General features: G+C 44.4%; 1 protein-coding gene across 2 annotated transcripts; it reads left to right on the forward strand.

The window, feature by feature from the left end:
• Window positions 1-4,283: 4,283 nt before the first annotated feature.
• On the forward strand, window positions 4,284-22,020 carry PSPH (phosphoserine phosphatase). Of its 2 annotated transcripts, none has more exons than XM_074974382.1 (6): window positions 4,284-4,534; window positions 14,202-14,360; window positions 15,659-15,793; window positions 17,640-17,785; window positions 19,392-19,540; window positions 21,860-22,020. In XM_074974382.1, exons 2-6 carry the CDS (start codon window positions 14,221-14,223, stop codon window positions 21,968-21,970), a joined length of 681 nt encoding a protein of 226 aa, XP_074830483.1. In that variant the 5' UTR covers window positions 4,284-4,534; window positions 14,202-14,220; the 3' UTR covers window positions 21,971-22,020. The 2 variants fall into 2 exon arrangements, with proteins under 2 accessions (XP_074830483.1, XP_074830484.1); XM_074974383.1 differs by having other exon boundaries at window positions 14,205-14,360.
• The last annotated feature ends 1,200 nt before the right edge of the window (window positions 22,021-23,220 follow it).

Raw genomic sequence — 23,220 nt, forward strand, 5'->3', positions numbered from 1 at the left:
TCATGATATAATGCCGCTATGACTGAAGTGGTTACAGGATACATAGATACCTCCACTGTGATTGCAGATGCCAGATTGTCAAAGGTAGTTAGGTGCCTCTGCCCTTGGTGAGTCTAGCTATAGGCCAGATGGTGGTCGATCCTGTGTGTCCATACAGGAAAGAAAACAAACACCCCCTTTACTATTCCCTCTTCAAGCAAAGCACACTGGGGCGGGGGTAGCAGCTTCTGCAACATTCCACTCTGCCCATTGCAACATGCTGGCATTACAGAGAGATGTAAACTATGCCAGGTGTAGGGCTGATGGAGGGTATGTCCATCCATTGCAACAGGGAGGGAGCTGTGAGGCCGAATATGACTCTACCTCACAATAGGAACTCCAGTCTGATTGTGGGGCAGCACAACACCGTGCTGCCTTGTAGATGGGCTCATGGCAAAGCCATGACAGAGGTCCAGACTAAGTACTACATCTGCAATGTACACACTTTGTACCACTTGCAGTAGTATGCTACAGGTACAGTGCTTACTAGTGAGAAAGCAGGATGAGGGAGTTTTGGGAGACCTGGTTGTGAATGATAGAGCTAGGTATGGGAGCCCAAGAGTTTCTGTGCAGATGGAAGGTGGCAACCTGCTTGGGTTACTGACTTTTTGATGGTTTTTTATGCAGTTGGTGAGTAAGCATCAATGGGAAATATATCAGCATGTTTGGACCTCTGTGGTTTTGCTGAGCTGCTGGCAAGTTATTCTAGTGAGGAACCAAAATAAAAAATACCAGGTAGGCTTTCTTTGTCATTGCATTCATCTTTTTTTAAATTCAATATTCTAAAATGCAGGAAATTGCACTTGGTATCTCAAAATGTACTGTTAGAGGGGACCCCTGGAATTCTAATTTTAATTGTCTGCTCTGTGTGTCTGGCTACAGGCCTGGAGAAAGACTGCACACATAGCTTTTGGGATCTCTGTCCCCATATATCCTGCAAAGGAGACTCCACTCCTGAATCTTCCACACATCTCTGACATTCTCCCCCAAAGGATTCCACAGTCCAAATATCACACCCAAACATTCTGACATGCACCTTTGATTAATGATGATTAGCAGGCCTAGCCTCTAGCTGTAGCATGTAGCATGCAACCAGCCAATAGAGGGCAATATAGTCAAACACACACATACATGTGCACATGTGTGCACACACACACTTCCTATCCTTCATATTATGCAACTTCCAGGTGTATGGTCTTTTCCTGTGATGTTCCCTGGAAATGGGGCCGTTGTATTGCCAATATAGATAAAAAGGGGTCAGTGTCGATATGAATCCAAGTCAAGGCTGAAGCCATCTGTAAGGAATTCAGTTTTGGCCCTGCCCCAGCCCTGATGCCTATGGTGTTCAAACACTCAGGAGCTATTTCAGATAGGGGGCTTTGATTTAGTGCAGGGGAAAAAATGTAGTCTTTTTTTTGTTTTAGTTAGAGTTTTTGCGTGTTTTATCAGAAAGAAAAGCCAACTTCAAAAGAAATCCATCAGTCCTTAGTTTAAGTCAGTATCTACACTTCTCACCAAATGGCGTTTTCTCAGGAGCCTCAAGGAGTCAAGGGGATTGGGGTGCCTAATTCCACTAGGCCCCAATGAAAATCCCAGCTAAAAGTCTCTGTGCTTCCTCCCCGGACCACACATTTGAGGGCTGCTGTTTCAGAGTATGCAGAACAACTCTTTCTTATTACGACTTTTATATTTTTAGGGCAGTTGAACTCCCATTTTGCATCAGTTTTTTAGGGATCCGTGCAAACCTGTCGATTTACAGCTCATTTTCATTTCAGTTGTTGAACTGTTGTGCATTTAATTTTTAATGTGCAATAAAAATATAAGGGCAGATACTTGCTGGAGTAAATTGTCCACTGAAGTCGGTGATGCTGTGACAATTTACATCAACTGAAGAACTTCCCTATAATGTTTAAATGGATGAAATCCTGTCTATTAAACCCAACTAAATCTATAGAAACCAAAGGGGGGATATTTCTACTTGAAGTATGCAATAAGAATTCTGTTGGCCAAATTATGCAGTCCTTACTCAGGAAAAACTGCCATTGGGTTTCTGGGTAGGAACCATTTTCTCTAGTCTTTATCTGATTCAATTTGTCCAGCATCAAACTGTGATTAACCCATGTTAAAATAAATTTTTTCTAAGCCTGTTTAAAAACACAATGTCCTGACAAAGATAAAACTAATAAACAGAATCAGACTAGACATTAGAGACGTCAGTGTCACTCCAATAGGGGGTCCTGCCATAGGAGTACTCTGACACAAGAAGCTACACATAGATGCTCATATTGACCACTGATTATTTAAATATTGTTAATATTTGAAACAACAAGGGTGACATAGAAGGAGGCACCAATAAAGCTTGTGACTTTAACTAATCCACATAAATTGGAGGAATAAGGTTGCCAGAATTGCAAAACAGCTGATGCATGAACTGTGACTGTTGTACTGACTGGCTCTTGACAATCTTTTCATAAGGATGCCAGTCACAAGACTGCCCATCAAGAAGTGAATAAATGGAGCTATATCAGCCACAACGGCTTTCCTGCCTTTGAATATAACAACCAACTTAAAAGGAGAGACGGCAGTTTTCGGTTGGCTGCCTGAAGCTCCCTAACTAATGGTTACAACTAGAGCTAGTCGAAAATTTTCTGATGGAATATTTTTCCACTGGAAAATGTTGATTAATCCAAATTGAAACATTCTGCAGGAACATGTCAATTTTGACAAAATTTAATGAACTCCCCTCACACCCTCAGCTTCGAAATGAAGCATTTCAACCTTATCTGAATGGCACACTTTGATTTTTCATTTAAAAAACAACTTTGTTTCAAAATGTATTTTAGATTACATTATACACTATAATATAACATTTTAAAAAGTTAAAATAGAAATAAAATGTTTACATTTTAGCTAAACAAAATGTTTACAGTGACCTGAATCAAAATTTGTTGAAAATGTCATTTTGCAGGAAATTTGGAAATTCAATGTTTCTTTCCAATTCAGAACAAAAACTGATTTTGAAATCATGCAATTTCCCACAAATGGAAATTCCAGTTTCCACACAGCTCTACTAACAATCCAGATTATTCATAAAAAGAAATCCACCCTCTAATTTTGGAAACCACTATAATTTCAGTCCCTAATCGAAAATCCACAGGAGTACCAATATAAAAGACTGTACACTATCGTCTACATTTGTTTAAAATAGTGTAAATTTGGAGTCATCACACTGATTTAAATAGAGCCACTCCAAATTTATATTGGTGTAAAAGTTGAGGCTTGATCTTGCAAGATGCTGAACAGCCTTCTGGTCTTGATATAGTAAAGCACCTAGGCATGTGTTTAACTTTAAGATTGCACGTAATCCCATTGATTTCAGTTATTCAATTTCTCAGTGCTTAGAGTTACCTTTCACTAAAACACATCCCTTTTTAAAAAATGAGAAGGTCTAGAAATCCTGCAGATCTAGCTTTTTTATTCAGGACAATAATCACTGGCAGTTTTGGTTTACAGAATGCCTGGCAGAATGGGCCAGATCCCAACGCAGCTACATCATTTTACATCAGCTGAGGATCTGTCCCCAAATCTCCACAGGTACCTCAAAATTCCTTCCTGTGTTTCCATATTCATGTGTAATATGTATCAGAACTGTCTACACTGGCCTGTCAAACCCTGTTTAAAGCAAGTTCATCTGAACTGTGCTTGAACTGGCCATGCTAATTTAGTGAAAGCCCACGCGTAGAAGGGGGCTACATTAATCTTCAAATAGGCCAATACTTCTTACATCTCTTTGGTACCACGTGTCTCTCAATTCACGTGACAATGGAGATATTCCTCAGCTCCAAGCTGGATAATTTAAGGGGTCAGATCCTCAGCTGGTGTAAATCAGCTTAGCTCCACTGACTAAGAATTCTTCTGTTACAAATATAAACACTGAGTTATCCTTAGTTCTGGGGACAGTGTTTGTAACCGTATCCCTTGCCTCTGCATTACTAGGAATAGTAATCCTGCACCACAGCCCCTAACATCCCTACACCCACCTCTTTGTGTTTTTGTGCCAAGCTCTTTTGGTTCATTTTGCTGAGGCTTCAGAACCCTGATAAATTTCTGTGGCACAGAGTGACATATGAAACGAGCAAACTCTCCACCTCTCTTTGCAATGCTCTCTCTGCCGGTACATCCTTAGCCAACCAGGGAGCTAGCAGGGCTGGGCTATAGGCGCTCCTCCTCCAAAGGGGGCAGGATTGCACCTCTCTTTCCTAAGCCTGACAGCAAACAGCTGAACACCTCTAGTTTCATGCATGTAAAGATTAAAAAAAAAGTAGCCGTGCTTACTCAGCAGATTATAAAGAGCTACTTAGAAAATGCACCTTTCTTCCTGACCAGCTCGTGCCTTTGTATATATATGACCAAAGGTCCCAGCTTATCATTTCTTTTCCTGCACAACCAGGAGGTTTCCAGCAGCAGCAACAGCAGCCACGGGCAGTACAATACTGTAAGTCACAAGGACTGTTTTTTTTCTCTGTTTAAAAGGGGATGTCTCTCTGAAACCTCATATCCATCTTGCTCCCAATTTGTTTTCTATCCCAGACAGTATGTGATGGACTTAGTTTTCAGAACCTTCCGGGTATTTCTTGTTGTTGGTATGATTGTGTTCTCACACCAGATGCAGTGACAGTGAGGTGTTGGTTTGCAACAAGAGTATAAATGAATGATGCAATCCTATAGAGGGGAATCATCATCACTTTACCAGAAGAAAGCACTACCCAAAAAGCTGAAGGGGTCCTATGTTTATGGCTATATCATTTGGTCTCCTTTGCCTTTTCCTCATCTATTTTTTATAAAATATTTAAAGCAATTTACCCCTGTGCATTGCTGTCAAATGTCAACTGACAGTTGCAAGTAACCCATCTGTTGATTCAGAATGCAAATATTTATTTACATTGCTTCCTTTAAAAGCTGAACTGAAAATCAACAAGTTGAACCACGCTCAGTGATACCAGGACCTGGATCCTTTAGTCCGTGTGCACCAAAACTCCATAGGACTCCCACGCTGTATTATTTTTAATGAGTATTATTATTTGGTCTTTTAATGTAATTACTGCTAATAATAATTTGCTCAAATATAGCTCCTTTCATCTGAAAAGCTCAAAGTGCTTTTCTAGCATTGTGAATTAAGCCTCGCAACAACCTCGTGAGGTAGGTATTTATATTCCCATTTTACAGATAGGGGAATTGAGGCACAGAGAGATTAAGTAATTTGCCTCATCCTAACATGCAGCCCAATCCGGCACCAGCTGAAGTCAATGGAAAGACTCCCATTAACTTCAGTGAGAGCTGGATCAAGCACCACAGTAAGTGGCAGAGTTGAGACTAGAACCCATTACTCCTGACTCTCATTTCTCTTTAGTACACTAGAAACAATTTAATATAGTAAGAGTTAATTTCACATCTGTGGAACAAACCAGGGTTCAGTTCTGCCACGTGAATATAGTAATATCTCAGGATTGATTCTGTTCACATATACACAGGTGTAAACAAGGAGTAACTTTTGAAGTAATTGATATTACACGAGGGTTAAACCAGTGTAAGTGAGATCAAAATTGGGCCTCTTGTGCGGTCCATTACTATTGATAAGGCGTTTACAGTTTCACTGAAAAGGAAGGGGGGTGGGAGAGTAGGAGACACCAGATACTGTTTGTGATGTGCACCACAGCCCTTATGATCTGTTTAAGGAGGCACTTTTGGTAACTATTTCACTAAGGTTGAGCTGATCTTCAGTTTTTTATGGCAACAAGTGTAAATGCAACAAAAAGCGACAATGTGGATGGGGATGGGTAGCACTTCTGAAAACTAACATATGATAACAAGTGAAGTGAGATTGGGATGTTGATTTTCTGATCTCACTAGGCAAATCAATGCCTAGTTACATCAGGCTAGAAATAAACGCAGCCAGAAAACCACATGGCTTCTAAACATCATTCCCTTTTCCCTCTTAAAGTATAATTTATCAGACTTCTTGCTTTTCATAATGTACAAAACATTCTTCCTCAAAGGGTCGGAAAACTGGAAATATTTCAATTGTTTTCTTTAAACAGTAACATTTGGCACTGCATAACTCCTAATCCTAATCCACTGGCTCCATCACCTCTAGGTTATGTAACAAAACTCATCTATAAACTGTGGATGTGCCAGTGCTGCTTCTGGGTGTCCTGGCAAATCCAGATGGTTGTAGAAAGATCTACTTTCCCTTCCTTGCCACTGCCTTCTTTGTTCCTCTTTTTTCTTCTTCGTTATCTTTCCTTTCCCCCAGCTGTGCTACTTTGCTCTTCTGAACCTTTACTCTCTTCTCTTAAATCTTCTCTGATCTCTCCTTTTCCCCGGCTTCTCCTCTTTCCCATTTTCTTCTTTCACCTTTTTGTCCACCTTCTTCCATTCACTTATCCGACTTGTATGAATGCTTGCTGTGTGGAACCTTTCCAAAGTTGAAATGACAGAGTCAGAAATCTAGCCTGCCTTCCAGAAGTCAAATGCAGTAACTCCTCACTTAACATTGTAGTTATGTTCCTGAAAAATGCTACTTTAAGCGAAACGATGTTAAGCGAATCCAATTTCCCCATAAGAATTAATGTAAATGGGGTGGGGGTTAGGTTCCAGGGAATTTTTTTTGCCAGACAAAAGACATACATATATATATACACACACAGTATAAGTTTTAAACAAACAATTTAATACTGCACACAGCAATGATGATTGTGAAGCGTGGTTGAGGTGGTGGAGTCAGAGGGTGGGATATTTCCCAGGGAATGCCTTACTGCTAAATTATGAACTAGCACTCAGCTGAGCTCTCAAGGATTAACACATTGTTGTTAATGTAGCCTCACATTCGACAAGGCAGCACAAATGGAGGGAGGAGACACAGCAGGGCAGAGGCTGCAAACATGGGAAACTGAAACCCACGCTATCCCACTGGAGCACACCACTTCCTCTACTTTCCAAAGTGCCGGGGTGTGTGTGTGTGCATGTGTGTGTTAGACAGAGACACACACACTGTGTGTTTGTATGTGTGTGTGAGAGAGAGAGAGAGATGCGCATTGCCCCTTTAAGTACGCTGACTCCACTCTAAGTACACTGCCTTTTTAAGTAGATCAGCAAGTTGAGACAGCAGCTGCTGCAAGCAAGCTCCCTCCTTCCTGAGCCCTGTCATGTCCCCCCCATCCCCCGCTCTGTGGAGATGGGGTGCATGAGCGGGGGGAGGGGGACACCCTGACGTTGGCACTCCTCTTCCCCCCACCCCCTGCACAGCAAGCAGGAGGCTCAGGGAGCAGCTCCAAGGCAGAGGGCAGGAGCAGCACATGGCAGTGCAGGGAGGGACACCTGAACTGCCCGGCAATTGATAGCCTGCTCGGCCGCTGCTGCACAGGGAACTTAGGGGAGCTGATAGGGGGGCTACCGGCCCACCCTGGTTCCAAGCCCCTACCAGCTCGCTCCAACGGGCTGCTCTACCTGCAAGCAGTGGACAAAGCAGGCAGCTGCCAAACAACGTGATAAGGGAGCATTGCGCAACTTTAAAGAGCATGTTCTGTGATTGATCAGCAACATAACAACGAAACAATGTTAACCAGGACGACATTAAGTGAGGAGTTATTGTGCTGGAAGGAGGCAGGCTTTTCCAATTTGATTTACCTGCATCTTTCACATGGAGATAGGCCTAACTGATCTTAGTTGTGGGAATTCATCCTTTTCTGTCTATATTGCACAAACCTCAGTGCATCTATGCTAGTAGATTCTCTTTTTCTCAGTGCAATTGGTCTTTGTCAGATTTAGAAGCTTACATAACCTCTTGGACCGTGGGCCTCTGGAGTAAAGCCAGACACACGATAGTTCCTCATGTCTTCTACTTGGAAGTTTGACAAAGGTTTTCAGTTCTCCTTCCACTCCTTTTGAGATCTTATACACCACACGTCTGCGCAATGTCCTGGTCTTTATGCTTATCTGTTTCCAAACAACACCTGCTTGTGAATAACCTAGCAACTCCTTGCTTGTGCTGGCTGTGCTCATAATCGTTGTACTCCACCTCATTTGAGGAACTGCCAGAGAAAAAGGTGCAGGGCATTGCTTTCAGCCCTGGAGAAAAGTCAGATTAGAGACCACCTCTGTCTACTTCCTCCTGTGTCTTCCTTCCTCACTTCCATGCGTTTATGCTCTGTTTGAAGAGGTCCTTAATGGGTGGGGTGTGACCCACAAGTGGGTCCCCGGGGGTGCTTGGTTGGTGTGGCAAAATCATGGGGTCAGGAGGGCCCAGTGGGAGTTTGGGCTGACGCTGTGACTGCTCCCTCTGCCCCCACCCCGACCCCTATTGTCCGGTACCAGTCACAGGACAGCTCGGTGCTCTACCCGCTCCCCTGTTACTTTCAGTTCCAGGGCTAGGGAAATGGCTTCAAGACTCTGTGAAGCTGGTTCTGTAGCCCCTTGGAATGATGCCTCCTAACCCTAGAGCTGAGGCGACCCCTTGAGCTGTGCAGGCATGAAGGACAAAAAAGGAAGAACCGCAGTTCACCTGGGGTGTATCAACCCTCACCAACTCCAGCAGCACTGGCTGTACTGACGTACGAGCCCCTCACGGCAGTAGCACCAGCCTCCCTACCCCAGGCATGCTCTGCACCAGCTGCCCCACCCCACAAAGCCTCCATCATTACCTTTTTGATCAGAAGCCCCAAATGCCCCCAACAATTAGCCCATGACTCAAAATCCTAGCTGTAGTGTGGGGTGGGATGATTTTCCAGCTATTTTGCAGATTGCAGGCCAAAGGAGATCAGAAACATCTGCTCTGTTTTACACATCAAGCCCGGATTCTCCTCGGGGATCAAGATCATACCACCTAAGCATCTCCTTCCACAAAGCATGGCCTTAAAGTACTTTCCAAGGAGTCACTGCATGTAATAAAGAAAAGGAAGTGTTGGTCTCAGTAATGGCTTCACAGCTGGCATCAGTGTTTTTTCTCTCCATCCTATATCCCAGTCCATCAGAGTCAGCAGCAATGGCTACATCACGGGAGGAAATGTCCAGGAAAGGGAGCAAACTGGAAGCGCTGAGCCCAGGGACAGGCAGAACCCAGTTGGTGCCCATGATTAGGGTTTCTGCCTATCCCAGTTTTCACAGGATACATCAGATTTTGAGGAGGCATAGCCTGAAATATATTTCAGGCTGGGACTACATCATCACGTGGCAATGCTGTATCACCACAGGGTGACATGCAATGCAACCTCACATTCTCATGATGCAACATGATAACTTTGCATACGGATAGATCAGCACTGGGACATCATGACACAAATGTCATGCCACTCTAAGGCAACATGTTTGTCCGGTAGGGCAAACTTTAAAACCGGCATCTATAGCCAGGGTTGAATTCTAGAGGGACTTCATAATTTTCTGCAGACTGGATTTTAACCAAATGCTCTCCCAAAAATGTCTGTACATGCTCTTTTCAATTCCATTGCTCAATCACATGTCACAACACGTGGTTCTCCAACTCTGCCCCAAAGTCAGAGCAAAAAATTCCAGTAACGGCATGACCAGGCAGATATGGAGTCAATTGCAAGTTAAGGCTGATGCAATGTAAAGCTGGAATTCAGTCACATACCCACCCACTGAGAAACCTTAGCTTAGTACCAAGCTGTAGGTATTGCAGGGCGGTTTATGGTTTATTTCTATAGCTATGTCGTAGCACTAAGTTTCTTTTGCATGCAGTGACCATGTAACGTTATTATATTATGTGTTCTTTATGCAATTGCATAAGTGTAAGAGGTGCATCACAGAAAAGTACATGATGATGTCCCCACTCCAGAGAGCTTGTAGGCTAAGTGTTGGGGGTAGACTGAAGTTTACAATCTGCCCTGAGTGAGGGGCAGCGCGTAGCTGCATTACTCCAGTCCCTGCTTCCTCCTAGTGCCCTGAGAGAAGTAGGCTGCACCAGCCATTTTCTTGGCACAGGTTACTCGCCCTCCACACTGGCTCAGCTGTGCCTTCTGGAACATTGTGGGGGCTGAGCCAGAGCTCTGCCCACTCCCTCTGCCCTACCTACCCACTCCCAGCCCACCTGCGTGGGAGGGGAATAGCAGCCCTGCAGCAGCTGCTCCCCCCATGCTCCTCACACTCCTACCTGTGGCACAGATAAGTGCAGGAGGGTAAGGGGACTCCTTACATCCCTTTATATCCCTGTGTGAGTGCACAGCAGAAGTCAAAATCTGGTTCTTGTGGAGTGTGCCACACAAACCCCTAAACCAGGTAGATAGACTATATGTCGCACATACTACTATTTCACAGGTGCCTTAGTAGAGTTTTATTTTTCATAGGTGTTTTTTTGCCAGCTAAATCTCTGTCTCTGCCTCTCGTGGTGATATTTCATACTCCGTGCTGATAGCGTCCTGCTAAATACACACGAGCATTTACAGATAAGGCGTTACCTGTTCTCAGCCACAAGCTTTATTCCACCTGTTCGATGTGGCATCTTTGGCTGTTGTCTTCTGTCTCGTAATGAAGGACTGGCGCATTCCTATTTATTCGGTTAGTCGTGTACTACGTGAACATTTATAAGACCAAGTCAGTCTCTTTGATGACTCTGTGTGTAGTACATATGTTTTCAGTTATTACAATAATTGTTCATAGAGCCTTTCACCCCAAAGGATCTCAAAGCTTTTTCCACGGGGTATATACAGCCATTCATCCACTGGCAGGGCAGAGTGCCATAAACACGCATGTTTTACAAAACACAAGGACCCTGCTCCAAGGAGTCTCACTGAGACAGATGCCAACACATGAGATAACAGTTTACACACATAGCTATGGAGCAAGGGTGGGCAAACTTTTTGGCCCGAGGGCCACATCTGGGTATGGAAATTGTATGGTGGGCCATGAATGCTCAGGAAATTGGGGTTGGGGTGTGGGAGGGGGTGCGGGCTTTGGGGTGGGGCCAGAAATGAGGAGTTCAGGGTGCGGGAGGGGGCTCTGGGCTGGGACAGGGGGTTGGGGTGCAGGGGGGGAGGTGAGGGCTCTGGCTGGGGGTGCAGGAGGGTGCTCCGGGCTGGAACCAAGGGGTTCAGAGGGCGGGAGAGGGATCAGGGCTGGGGCAGGGCATTGGGGCGCAGAAGGGGGTCGGGGTGCAGGCTCTAGCAGGCACTTACCTCAAGTAGCTCCCAGAAGCAGCAGCATATCCCCCCTCTGGCTCCTACACGGAGGCGCAGCCAGGCGGCTCTGCATGTTGCCCCGTATGCAGGCACTGCCGTTGCAGCTCCCACTGGCCGTGGTTCCCAGCCAATGGGAGCTGCAGGGGTGGTGCTTGGTGCAGGGGCAGCGCGCGGAGCCCCCTGGTTGCCCCTACTCACAGGAGCCAGAGGAAGGACATGCTGCTGCTTCCAGGAACCATGCGGAGCCAAGGCACGGGCAGAGTGGGGCAAGCCCTCAACCCCGCTCCTTGGCTGGAGAGCCAGAGCAGGGGAAGCCCGCAACCCCACTCGCGACGGGAGCTCAAGGGCCGGATTAAAACGTCTGAAGGGCCGGATACGGCCCCTGGGCCACAGTTTGCCCACCCCTGCCATGGAGAAATGGTCAGTCAGAGCTCCGTAAGAAGGCTACTGTTTAGGACAGGAAGTGAAGAATAACTCAACCAATTGAAAATGTATTGGGAATGTAGCTAGGGTGGATGCAAGTACTCAAATGGGAATTCTGCCACATGACTGGGCTTAATGCCTCTTTCACATGGAACAGGTCTTGGGACAGATAAGCGAGCAGGACCTCATTCTTTATGTCTCATCAGACGCTTTTATTTCTCAGTCAGAGTCCTAGCAAAGTGGGGTCCTGTCCATGATTGAGGTTATACTATAGGTACTGTGGTTATACTAATGGTAAAGTATAATAATGTGGAGCTAGAGCATGAAGAGCCCGTTAAAGTCAATGGAAGTTTTGCTCAATTAAGGACTGCTGAATTTGTCCCTAAGTTCTTACTTGGTTTTTAATTAGTCCTCAGATAAATTTTGTATCACTCTCCTGGGAGTTTTGTCCAAGAGAGGAGTGAGTAATAAATGAGTGAGAACTTCAGGATTTAGCCCAATAACAATAGGATGAACTTAAATAGCAGCTTTCCTTCTGAACATCTCAACTATGTGTAGCCTACCCAAAGGTGGGCAAATAGTATTATCCCCATTTTATAGACTGGGGAACTGAGGCCATGTCTATATTGAGAGTTTGAAACAGCAATAGGTCAAAGCACACTGTGGAACTTCTAGTGTGTGGCGGCAGGGTCCACACAGCCAGTTAGTTTGCAGCACGCTAGTGTGCTGTAGATTTACACCCCCGCTTGCCAAGCACTAACTCTCTATAAGCAAACCCTGAGACACAGAAAGATGAAGAGACTTATTAAATGTCACACACAGGTGCACTGGCAGCATGGGAAATAATAAGATGACTAAGGTTTCCTGACTCCTAATCCCCTGCTTTAACTATTCAGCACTGCTGTCTCTCAGCTTTTATCAGTCCTACCACCTACTGTCTCTAGAGGTCTCTCATCCAAATACTGAATCAGTTCAATCCTTCTTAACTTGTGACATTTACCAGGATCATGCCACAAGCACGTATATTTGCAGGCAAGGTGGCAAAGAAGTTGACCGTGAGTGTTCTGATATATATATTGGGCAGAGGTGGGGAGACTATCCTGGAAAAATTAAAACACTTATCCCACGGCATCCACTGGCAGCTGTTTTAACCATTCCCAGAGCCAAGCGCTTTCTTACAAAATCAAAACATCTCTTACTTTAAAGGTGCCCTTACAGAGCTGGATATGTGATGATCAGGGTCCCATCTCCACTGGCAACAGTTAGGAGCCCAAGTGTAGGAAGTGTGTTTTAAAAGGACAAGAAATATGTTCTCTGTGGGAACCAGCCAGGTCCTCTGTAAGTAGCTGTAGGGCATCTTGCCATCAAATTATAGATGAATACACAAAAGAGGCAAACGAATCTGCATACAGTTTAGTGTGATGAAAAGAAAAGATGAAGCTGTGTGACATGACACCAGATGGAAGAACAGGGAAGATTCAGGTTAATCACATGCAGGGATGTATAGTCGAAAGTATTGGTGATTAGAAAACAAATCAACCCCAAAACAAACCAGCCAAACAAAAACATCTGGGGTAGGAGGGTAGGTATAAAGCTGTAGCACTGAGTATTTCTCCCAAATACAAACAGATTGCTAAATATGGAATTACACCTTGGATTTGCCTATAAAGAGAAAAAGCACAAGATGATTCGTGGGATAGCAGGGAAGTATACTTATGCTGTTTAATACCCAACTGTAAATCCTGTGTTTCTGATCTGCAGAATTAACTGTGCCCAACACAGCCAAGTGAATAGATACAAAAGAAAGGGAAAGCTATTGTATTTCAGCAGTAATTATGCGCCCTGACTGTCCAGCTGAGTGACACTTTCAACTTCTAATTTTAAACATAGTCCTCTGGGGAAAAGGTTGTTTTGTCATGACATTGTGACTGATGTCCTGGGTCAACTTCACTGAGACCAGGAGGATAGTAGGACTTATAAAAGAATTATGTTTACTGTCTGCAGGGCTTAGGCAGAAACTTTACCTCTGGGCAGATTAATCCCTAACTGTCGTTGATGGGATTTCTTGCACCATCCCTGGAGCATTTGGCACAGGCTTAGATGGACCAGGGTCTGATCCTATGTCCTTCTACAAGTCCTTGGGGTGAGAAGTCTTGTTTCCTTAGACCTGAGAGGGTGAGCTGGAATTTAATGTCACAATCCCTGCAGGAGAGTTGGATTCAGATAGTATTGACATTTAATGCAACTATAAGCTTGAGCCCCATTGGAGCATCAACTGGCAGCCACTGCAAAGAGCGAATCAACAGCTGAGCCAAATCTCCACTGCCCAACTCCAGCCTTGAACTCAGACTGAACATCAGCCGGCAGGCACCACAGAGAGCAAATCAGCGAATGAGCCAGGTCTTCACCACTGCCCACTCTCATTAATAAGGGCTGGCTACACGGCTGCATTCAGCACTAGCTGGCAGATGGCAGATCAGTTTCTTAGATGGCTCAAAACAGAGTGCAGTGCAGTGACCGGCAGAAAGAACTTCTCCTCTTCTCTTGCAGCAGGAAGGTTCCCAGAAGGATGGCCTCCCTCCTGGAGCTGAAGGAAATCTTCCGCAATGCCGATGCAGTGTGCTTTGATGTGGATAGTACAGTCATCAAGGAAGAAGGAATTGATGAGCTGGCAAAGTTCTGTGGAGTTGGGGATGCTGTGGCAGAAATGTATGTACACTATTTGGTTATTTATTTCATGTGCATAGCAATCAATAGTAATAATGGCTCAGCTTCATCCCTGGCCAGTGGAATTACATCAGGGACAAATAGGTTAAAGAGGATCATAGTAATAATAAATAGCATCAATGAATACTGGACTAACTTACATTTTGGAATTGTGGATATACGGGGCCTGAGCCAATGTTCATTCAAACCAATGAGCATCTGTCCAATGAACACCAGGCCCCTACTTTGTTAAGGGGCTTTTAGTTAAACTTTGGAAAACAGTAGCACAGCTTGGTCCCTCTTTTTTGTGAAAGAAAGAAAATACATTCTGGGCCATTTGGAGGCCTGATCTTGTTCCCATTGCTGCCAACAGCCAAACTCCCATTAACTTCATAGGGAGATGAATCAGGCCCTTACTTAAGGAATAAGTCCGATATGGAGAAATAAAAGATTTTGTCAGCTGGTTCAGCCATGCTCATGTACAGCATGATGGGGTTCCCTGTCAGGGCTATGTATCTGCTTTGCTTCATGGTCCTCCTAAATCACAGCATTTATCTTTAGAAGTATCAATGATCCTCTTCCACTGAGCTTGGGGAAAGTGTCTGTTTGTGAATGCTGTAAATAAATACCTTACAAACCTCAGACTTGATGAGTTGCTAACAAGTAGTCATCCATCATCAGTTCAGCTCCACCTCTTTTTAAAGCTCTTTGCTGCCCATCTTCTGTATTTTGCCCAATACCACCGGTCAGGTAACTTCAACCTGCCATGTTAGAGTGCTGTCCCTCTTTGCTCCATTGTAACTAGAGGGGGATCTGAACCGCCACAACATTTTGGAGGGGGATTTGAAATCTGGCAGCAGTTCCTAAATATCATGCAAATTTCTCAGCTCATCAGATCATACCTTTTCAGAATGTGGACACAACAGAGCCTAGAACTAATGGCACTTAAGAACATACGAACGGCCATACTGGGTCAGACCAGAGGTCCATCAAGCCCAGTATCCTGTCCTCTGACAGTGGCCAATGGCAGGTGCGCCAAAGGGAATGAACAGACAGGTTATCATCAAGTGATCCATGCCCTGTCTCCCAATCCCAGCTTCTGGCAAACAGAGGCTAGGGACACCATTCCTGCCCATCCTGGCTAATAGCCATTGATCGACCTATCTTCCAAGAATCTATGTAGCTCCCTTTTGAACCCCGTTATAGTATGAATAATTCCTCTTCTGTTAAAAGTCTTTGTGACAAATCATCTCCTATCGAGTGTAATTGATTTGCACGGATTTGTTTGGATCTCAATTTAGGACACGGAGAGCTATGGGAGGCTCTGTGACATTCAAAGCTGCTTTAACGGCACGACTAGGACTTATACGTCCCTCCTGCGAGCAAGTGCAAAAACTAATTTCAGAACATCCTCCTCAGCTCACACCAGGGATAAGGTAAGATGTGTTTCAAGTGAGCCTTCCAAAACCACAGAAGGCCAGATGCTCAGTTGGTGTAAGTCAGCATAGCTGTGTGAAGTCAGTGGAGTTACACCAGCTGCGGATCTGGCCCAGAATGTTTTCCGGCTTGACTTTTACATGGTATGTGATGTTCAAATTGGGATGTTACAGTGGGATGAGTCCATTTCTGTGGACTAGTGTCCACAATAAAGCAAGCACCATCTCGGTTGGTACTAAGGGGCATCCTTGTTGGCAGTCTCAGCACACAGGCCAAGGACTGAATGGTTATGGACAATGATCTATCCCGTCACCTTTAGAAGTGGTCTTTCTAGGTCAGGCGTGTGGCCCTTTGATTGCCCTAGGTGTGTATGTTCTGGAGATACAGAATCTGACCCTGTGAAGTGGGGAGGGCATTCAAATCCCAGGACTGGGCCCATCTACAGAAGTCCATTCTTCAAGGATATTAATTCATTACTAAAGTCACAAACGAAGTTTTAAAGAAACTGGGGCTCAGAGTAAGCATAACTCATTTTAACCTAACAGGTATTTTCCGCCCCAAAGCAGAAAGTGGCTGAAAAAAGGCTCTTATTAGAAAACTGCCCTCCTAGCAGGCTCTAATTCTATAATACCAGTGTTGTGAGAAGATATTGCATCAGCATTTTCTCCTTGAACCGAAGCACACATTAGCTCTCTCTGTAGGGGTGGCAAGAACACAAACGGCACATTGTGTCCTTGTTTGGAATCACAATTCTCTTCTATGTACACTCACCCTCTTCCTTTTTTCCCTCCGCTTCGCTGTTCACACTGCTCCTCTGCTTTAATCCTGTACTTTCCTGTGCCTTCAACTCCCGTTGTCCTCACAGATTGGGGGGTGAAATTCTTTTGTCTCCAATACAGCTTTTGGGGATTCCTTTTCTGTAGCTCTTGCTTTTTCTATAGGAAGGCTGTTGCTGTCCAGTGTTCCCTAGGAAGAGATACAGCTGAGGGTCAGTGAATCCAAAAAAACAGCTTGTGCTTTAGATCAGTGGGTCTCAAATTTTTTTTTTTCCCCACAGACCACTTGAAAATTGCTGAGGGTCTTGGCGGACCACTTAATGATCTTTCCAAATGTTGTTTGTACTGTTATTTAACTACTGTAATGTGCTTTGGCTAAAAGTGCTGTAGTGAAAAAAACTTAAATTTTTTTTGTTCTACAAATAAAAGCACACAACTCGTATTTTAATATCAGTAGTCTTACCTTTCTAATGCAATGGATGTGCCCTCTCTTCCCCGCCACAGCAGCCCCTGAGCTGGGGCTGGGAAGGAGGGGGGGGTCTCTCCCCTGTCACAGCAGCTACAGAGCTGAGGCTGGAAAGGAGGGGCAGTCTCTCCCCGGCAGCTGCAGCCCTGGAGCTGGGGAAAGTTGCCTCTTTCTCTGGCCACTGCAGCCCTGCATGTCCCAAATTTTCCCCACCCCCTCTTCTCACCTCACTGCCCCCTCCCACCTACCCGCTAACCTGAATTGACTTGAATGTCAAGAAAATTGACCTGAATCTCAAGAAAATCAGTTCCCTGATCCACTAGTTTCTGAGCAACTAATTGCCAGTCTGTGTCTCAATATAATACAGATTTGTTATAGCTCCTTTCATACAAACTCTATGGGAGCCTGCAAAGGAAGAAGGGAAAGTCTAAAACTGTACTGAAGTATGGTATTGAAACCCAATTCCTGAACAAAGAAGGATAATGCAAATTGTAGTCAGCTTTGTTAATGAATGATCTACTTGGGATTCCTCCTTCCCTCTCTGTTACTTCTTGATCTTGCTAGATATTCAGGGCTGGTTGTTGTGTTTTCTTTTCCTATAAGGGAGCTGGTAAGCAGGCTTCATCAGCGAGGCATCCAAGTCTTCTTAATATCCGGAGGGTTTCAGAGCATTGTGGAGCATGTCGCTTTACAGGTGAACATTCCAACAGCAAACGTGTTTGCCAATAGGCTGAAGTTTTACTTTAATGGTAAGATGTGATTGGATGGCTCTTTTTTCTACACATTGATGGTCACCATTTCACTTCAAGCTGAAGTAGGATCGTGGGCTATGGTGGCTTAAGAATTGAATGGAAAATCAACACATTGAAATATGATCATTTTGCTTCTATGAATGGCCTCTCTGAACTGAGGTTGATGGTTCTCAGTCCTGTTTCTTGTGATCAAGCGTCCACGTTATAAATACTGTCACTACGAGTGGCACTGATTGTCCCTTATTGACCGTCTTAGTAGAGAGGCCAAGGAGAGCGGAATGGAAACTGAACTGCCCATGCTCCCCTAGAAGGGTCAGGGTTAAGGCAGTTTGGTGACGTAAAAGCATTTAAAAAGTCACAGGACATAAGACAGAAAATGAAGCGTGGGTTGCAGTAGTGGCTTTACAGCCAAATTCCATGCTCTGCCGGAACCATCCAGCCTGCATCGTCTCAGTGCCAGTTTGGGCACAGCACCAGGCAAGGAAATTGTGAGCCCCTCTTCTTTCTCTCTCTCTTGATGTCTGCCAATCACACTCATGGGGGTGGGCTGTTCTGTGGATGGAAAACTGCGAACTGCTGTGCTGTCAGGCTAGCAACTTTCTCCAGCACTAAGTTGTCCCCCCGCCCCTCTCCCAAAACCCTTTCTTCTCCCAAAACTCCCCTCTCTCCTTCAAACAAACCAAATCCAATTAAAACAATTTCTGGCCGTACAAATTGTTCTTTGGAAGCCATTATTTTCCCTGAGACAACATAACACACTAGGGTAAAGAAACAAGCATGGGAAATATCCTACTAATAATGATAGTTGGTTCAGTCTATTGTGTGTCTAGAATAAAAGATCAAATCATTTTTTTTTAAACTATGTGCTGTACTAGGAAAAAGAAGCAAACGTTGGAGCTCCTTTGCGTGGCTGTGGAGGCACAGAAAGTCAAGTTCTTTTACATTCTTACTATGGGTTTGATAAGATTTCAAGTCAAAGTTAAAGACTGTCTCATTAATAAAAAACACAGTTTCAGTTCTTTTAGCTTCTGTTTTCAGTGACTTTGGGGTAAATCCAGAGTAACTATTGACTTCAATGGACTTGACTTCAGTGGAGTTGCTCCGGATTTTACACCAGTGTAGCTGAGCAGAATTGGGCTCAGTGGAGATTCATTATTCTTACTTACACTGAGCGTACGCCACTGATTTTAATGGGGTCACTCCTGAATTACACGGTGACAGTGTAACCGAGGGTAGAACCTGTCCCAATGCATCTGTGAATTTGTGGAATTTTTTGCCTTTTCTCAGCATCCAACACTGTGAAAATATTCACACCTTTGTGGCACTGTAAGACCCACAAAGTGATTTAGGTCAAATCCTACAGTTTTTAATGCATGCTTAATTTCCAGTTAATTCAGTGGGGGCTTTATGCATGTAAAGCCTTCGGGATTGGGCCCTAATTAGTTATTTCCTAATGAAAAGGCCATAGACAAAGTAAAAATCCCTCTTGATTTTCAAGAAGTTCATTGGTGTCTTTCCTAGGTACTTGTGATTCTCTGCAACCCACTGAAGCAATTGCACATGCTGCCCAAGTATCTAACTCCTCCTCCCCACATGTTTTTAGGAGAATATGCAGGGTTTGATGAGACACAACCAACAGCTGAATCAGGTGGAAAAGGAAAGGTTATCAGTCATCTGAAGGAAGAGTTTCACTTTAAGAAGGTAGTTATGATTGGAGATGGAGCTACAGACATGGAGGCATGTCCCCCTGCGGTGAGTATCCAAGAATTGGATTTCCCTTTTAAACAAATGCTTTCATATGTGTATCTCTCTCTCTCTCTCTCAATGGCAAGACACCATCTGTTTGACCGTTATACAGTATTTACGGGGGATCGTTAATGCCTTTCAGTCTATTCTGAAACAGTACCTAGTGAGCTATTTGCAGCAGCAAAGGCTGTGACAGAGATCAGATTTCCTGCCTGACACCAAGAGGGGGGAAGTACTGATGGGCATTCACCTCCCTGTGTCAGCAGGCAGTGGGATCACCTCAGGGTGGACCAAGGGATCAGGCCATTCACTCATGTACCCCTTTCATTGTGGGTCACACACACACTCATTACGTCTCTCTCTTCTTTGTGCCATTCGAGCTGGCAAAGCCCTCCAGATCTTACTGCCTGTAAGTGGTGCACCAAACACCCACACCTGCAGCTGAGGTCATCACCTCCCTGCCTCTCCAGCCCTTAATATGAAAGCCTGAAAAGAAACATCATAATCCTGTTATCACCTTACACTCATCACTCTTCCTATAGCCCACCCAAGCTTCTCTTCCGACTGCTCCCTTTAGCTCCTTGACCCACTCCCAGCTCCTTGCCTTCTTTCACGTTGCGCTTGGAACAGACTTGGAAGCCAGCCAAGCACACTCCCTCAGAAATCTCCTGAAAACCCTCCAGTGCCACTAAGCAGTCCAACTGTAATGCCTTCCAGTTGGTCTGGACAATATTGTTCAGCACTCGACCTGCCTTTTAGACTGTGGCCAGCACCTCCAGATTTGCAATTCTTTCTCTGGTATTGTTTACCTTTTTCAGAAGCATTGCTTGCACACACACACACAAGCCACATCTTTTGTCACAGTAACACTAAGGCCATGACTACACTACTCGCCGGCGAGTAGTGATCGATCTATCGATCATCGATTTATCGCGTCTAGTGTAGACGCAATAAATTGATCCCCAATCGCTCTGCCATCGACTCCGGAACTCCACCATGGCGAGAGGTGGAAGTGGAGTCGACGGGGGAGTGGCGGCCGTCGATCCCGCGCCATGAGGACGTGAAGTAAGTGATTCTAAGTCGATCTAAGATAAGTCGACTTCAGCTATGCTATTCTCGTAGCTGAAGTTGCGTATCTTAGATCAATCCCCCCGCCCCAGTGTAGACCAGGCCTTAGATTCCTGTTAGTATCATGGTGCTTCCACACAGATTCCTTCAAGTGCCAAGATCCCAATCTGGGCCACTGATTTATGGTGCTTATGAACCACGCTCCTGCATCCTTCTGCTGCACATGCTGCCTGATACTAGCAGAGCAAGTGTGCTAGTCTGATGACTTAGAGGATGGGTACCAAGATCCTTTCTTGCACCAGAGATAACTTCTCATGGGGATGGAGCAGACACCTGCTGAACGTGGCAGCTCTCACAGAACTAGGAATAATTTAAAAAAGAATTAAAAATACAACCTAAAAAAAAAGTGCCTTTTTACAGCAGGTGTGGATCTAACTTGCAACTTACCATTACAGTCAAGTACCTTCCTAGAATACTAATGCGCTTGCTCTGTCAGAATCAGGAAGCATGTACCTTAATGTGGGCCTGGGGTGTGCTCGCTAAATACCATAAAATCAGCACTGTGTTATAAGGAACATGCATGATGCTAGTTCCAAGCATCAGGGCTTCTGTGATTCTATTTTTAATTCTAACAGTGCGTACCTTGGCAGCAAGTGTATGCACTGTGATTTCAGATTAATATTTGCTTAATGCCTTAAATCTCTCACGAAACAGCAAAGAGTGAAAGTTTAAATGTTGCATTTTCATTGATCTAAATTGACTAGGCTCTAGAAATGATTGTTCTTGGTTAATTATTTGAGCCATTATTAGTTAATGATTGCATTTGGTATCTGTCACAGGAGGTGAGTGGAGTTAAAATAAACAGCAGAGGTATAATTGTAGTATTGGGCATAAACATTCGCCTGTGAACTCCTACTGGACTGTCAGTTCAAGGTACAGTAGCAGCATAAGTCACAGGAATTTTCCTCAGATTTTTCAGTAAAGTCTCGGATGTGAACAATCTCAATGTCACATGGTATTAGAGAATGACCCTTCTCCCATGGCAAAGTTCCCATTGACTTCCAGGATCCAAGATCAAGCCTTTGATGAAATCCATCCCAGCAACAAACACAGAAAAGCAATTTTTTGGGGGGTTTTTGATACAGATTTTGAGGATAAACTCATTCTTTTTAAAATATTGAACATATTTACACTGAAAATCCCCATTTCATTAGTGGAAAGCTTAATATACGAACCTATTCATTTCTGTTTTGCTAGGACGGCTTCATTGGATTTGGAGGAAATGTAATCAGGAAACAAGTAAAGGAGAAAGCCAAATGGTACATCACTCACTTTGACGAGCTGCTTAAAGAACTGGAAGAACGATAAGTTATACAGTAATATAGTATTTTTATTAACAATTATAGTAGATCAATATATACAATGCAATTAAACATATTTTTGTTTGCACAATTGTGTACTGATTTTTTTTGTTTGAATTTGATGCTTCCAAATAACTTCCCAAGATGTTCCCTCTTGGACCTGCAGTTCACATTGCAAGTGGTCCCATTCCCATAGTTGTTAATAAATTGTTACTTTATAATGTATGTTTCTTCAAATCACTAAGGGCCCCATTCTGCTACATTTATTCACCTTGAGTAACACCTTACTCTCCTGCAGAAAGGTCAGATTTGCTTGGCGCATGACAGGGAGGGAAAGCCATTGGCTCTCTGGCTGTGGCCTGACCTGCATTAACTAGAACACCAATTGGCTATGGTCACTATAGACCACATGCCAGCTGAAAACTGGCCAATCAGAGCTACACGTTGCCTCTCACGCTCCCAACAGCGCGCCCCCCCGCCCTGGATACTGGCATGGGTACGTAGGGCAGCTGGTACAGAGTCCAGCTATGCTGGCTGTGAATCAGTTGAGAAGTCCTCCTGCTGAGGGATTCTCAGCTGGCCTGAGCGGTGCAAAGGAACCACTTCAGGTGGAGAATCTGGGGCCATGGCTTTGACGTGCGTTTGTTTGCCATGTGGAAAGCAGTGAGGAACGCCACACTGAGCGGAAACTCTGCTTTGGAATGTGACAAATAAGCTGCTGCCATTTGCTGAAAAGCAGAGTCAGGGCTCACAATTCCAGCAGAGGCGTACCACCCATAGTTATGCGATGTACGGATAACTAACCGGGGGCTCTGGCTAGAAGTTTCAGAGTGTGCAATTGCTTGCTCAGGGTGAACGCTTGTTGGCAACTCTCCCAAAAGTTCAGCGTTCACATGTCCACTTATCGTGGTATAGAAAGGACAGAGATAAATGTATGCAGCGTAGTTGTAGCTGTGTCACTCCCAGGACATTAGACGCACAAGGTGGGGGGGTTTGGTCCAAAAAAAGATATGCCTGAGACACAAGGAGGGGGAGGTAATAAGTGAGTCATTTTCTGTACAAAATTCCAAAATACTGCATGAAGACAGCATGGGCATCGGTTTTCCTCCAAGGAAAGATGAGCACACTATCACCATAAGTTTTTCTTTTTTTGGCCACTCCTTTCAAATTTGTTCTTTAGCAAGTTTAGTTGATTAACAGCAAGGAGCAGATAATCCAACAAGGTGATTTATTTTTGAAAATGTCTTTTCAAACAGA

Source organism: Natator depressus, chromosome 17 (genome assembly GCF_965152275.1).
Source record: "Natator depressus isolate rNatDep1 chromosome 17, rNatDep2.hap1, whole genome shotgun sequence".
Taxonomy (NCBI): Eukaryota; Metazoa; Chordata; order Testudines; family Cheloniidae; genus Natator; species Natator depressus.

What these genes read in the sequence shown, in the direction of transcription:
- PSPH (XM_074974382.1), top strand. Translation starts at nt 14,221, where the DNA reads ATGGCCTCCCTCCTGGAGCTGAAGGAAATCTTCCGCAATGCCGATGCA. An exon ending in GGGGATGCTGTGGCAGAAAT is followed by an intron (nt 14,361 to 15,658) that starts GTATGTACACTA and finishes ATCTCAATTTAG; the next exon opens with GACACGGAGAGCTATGGGAG. An exon ending in CAGCTCACACCAGGGATAAG is followed by an intron (nt 15,794 to 17,639) that starts GTAAGATGTGTT and finishes TTTTCCTATAAG; the next exon opens with GGAGCTGGTAAGCAGGCTTC.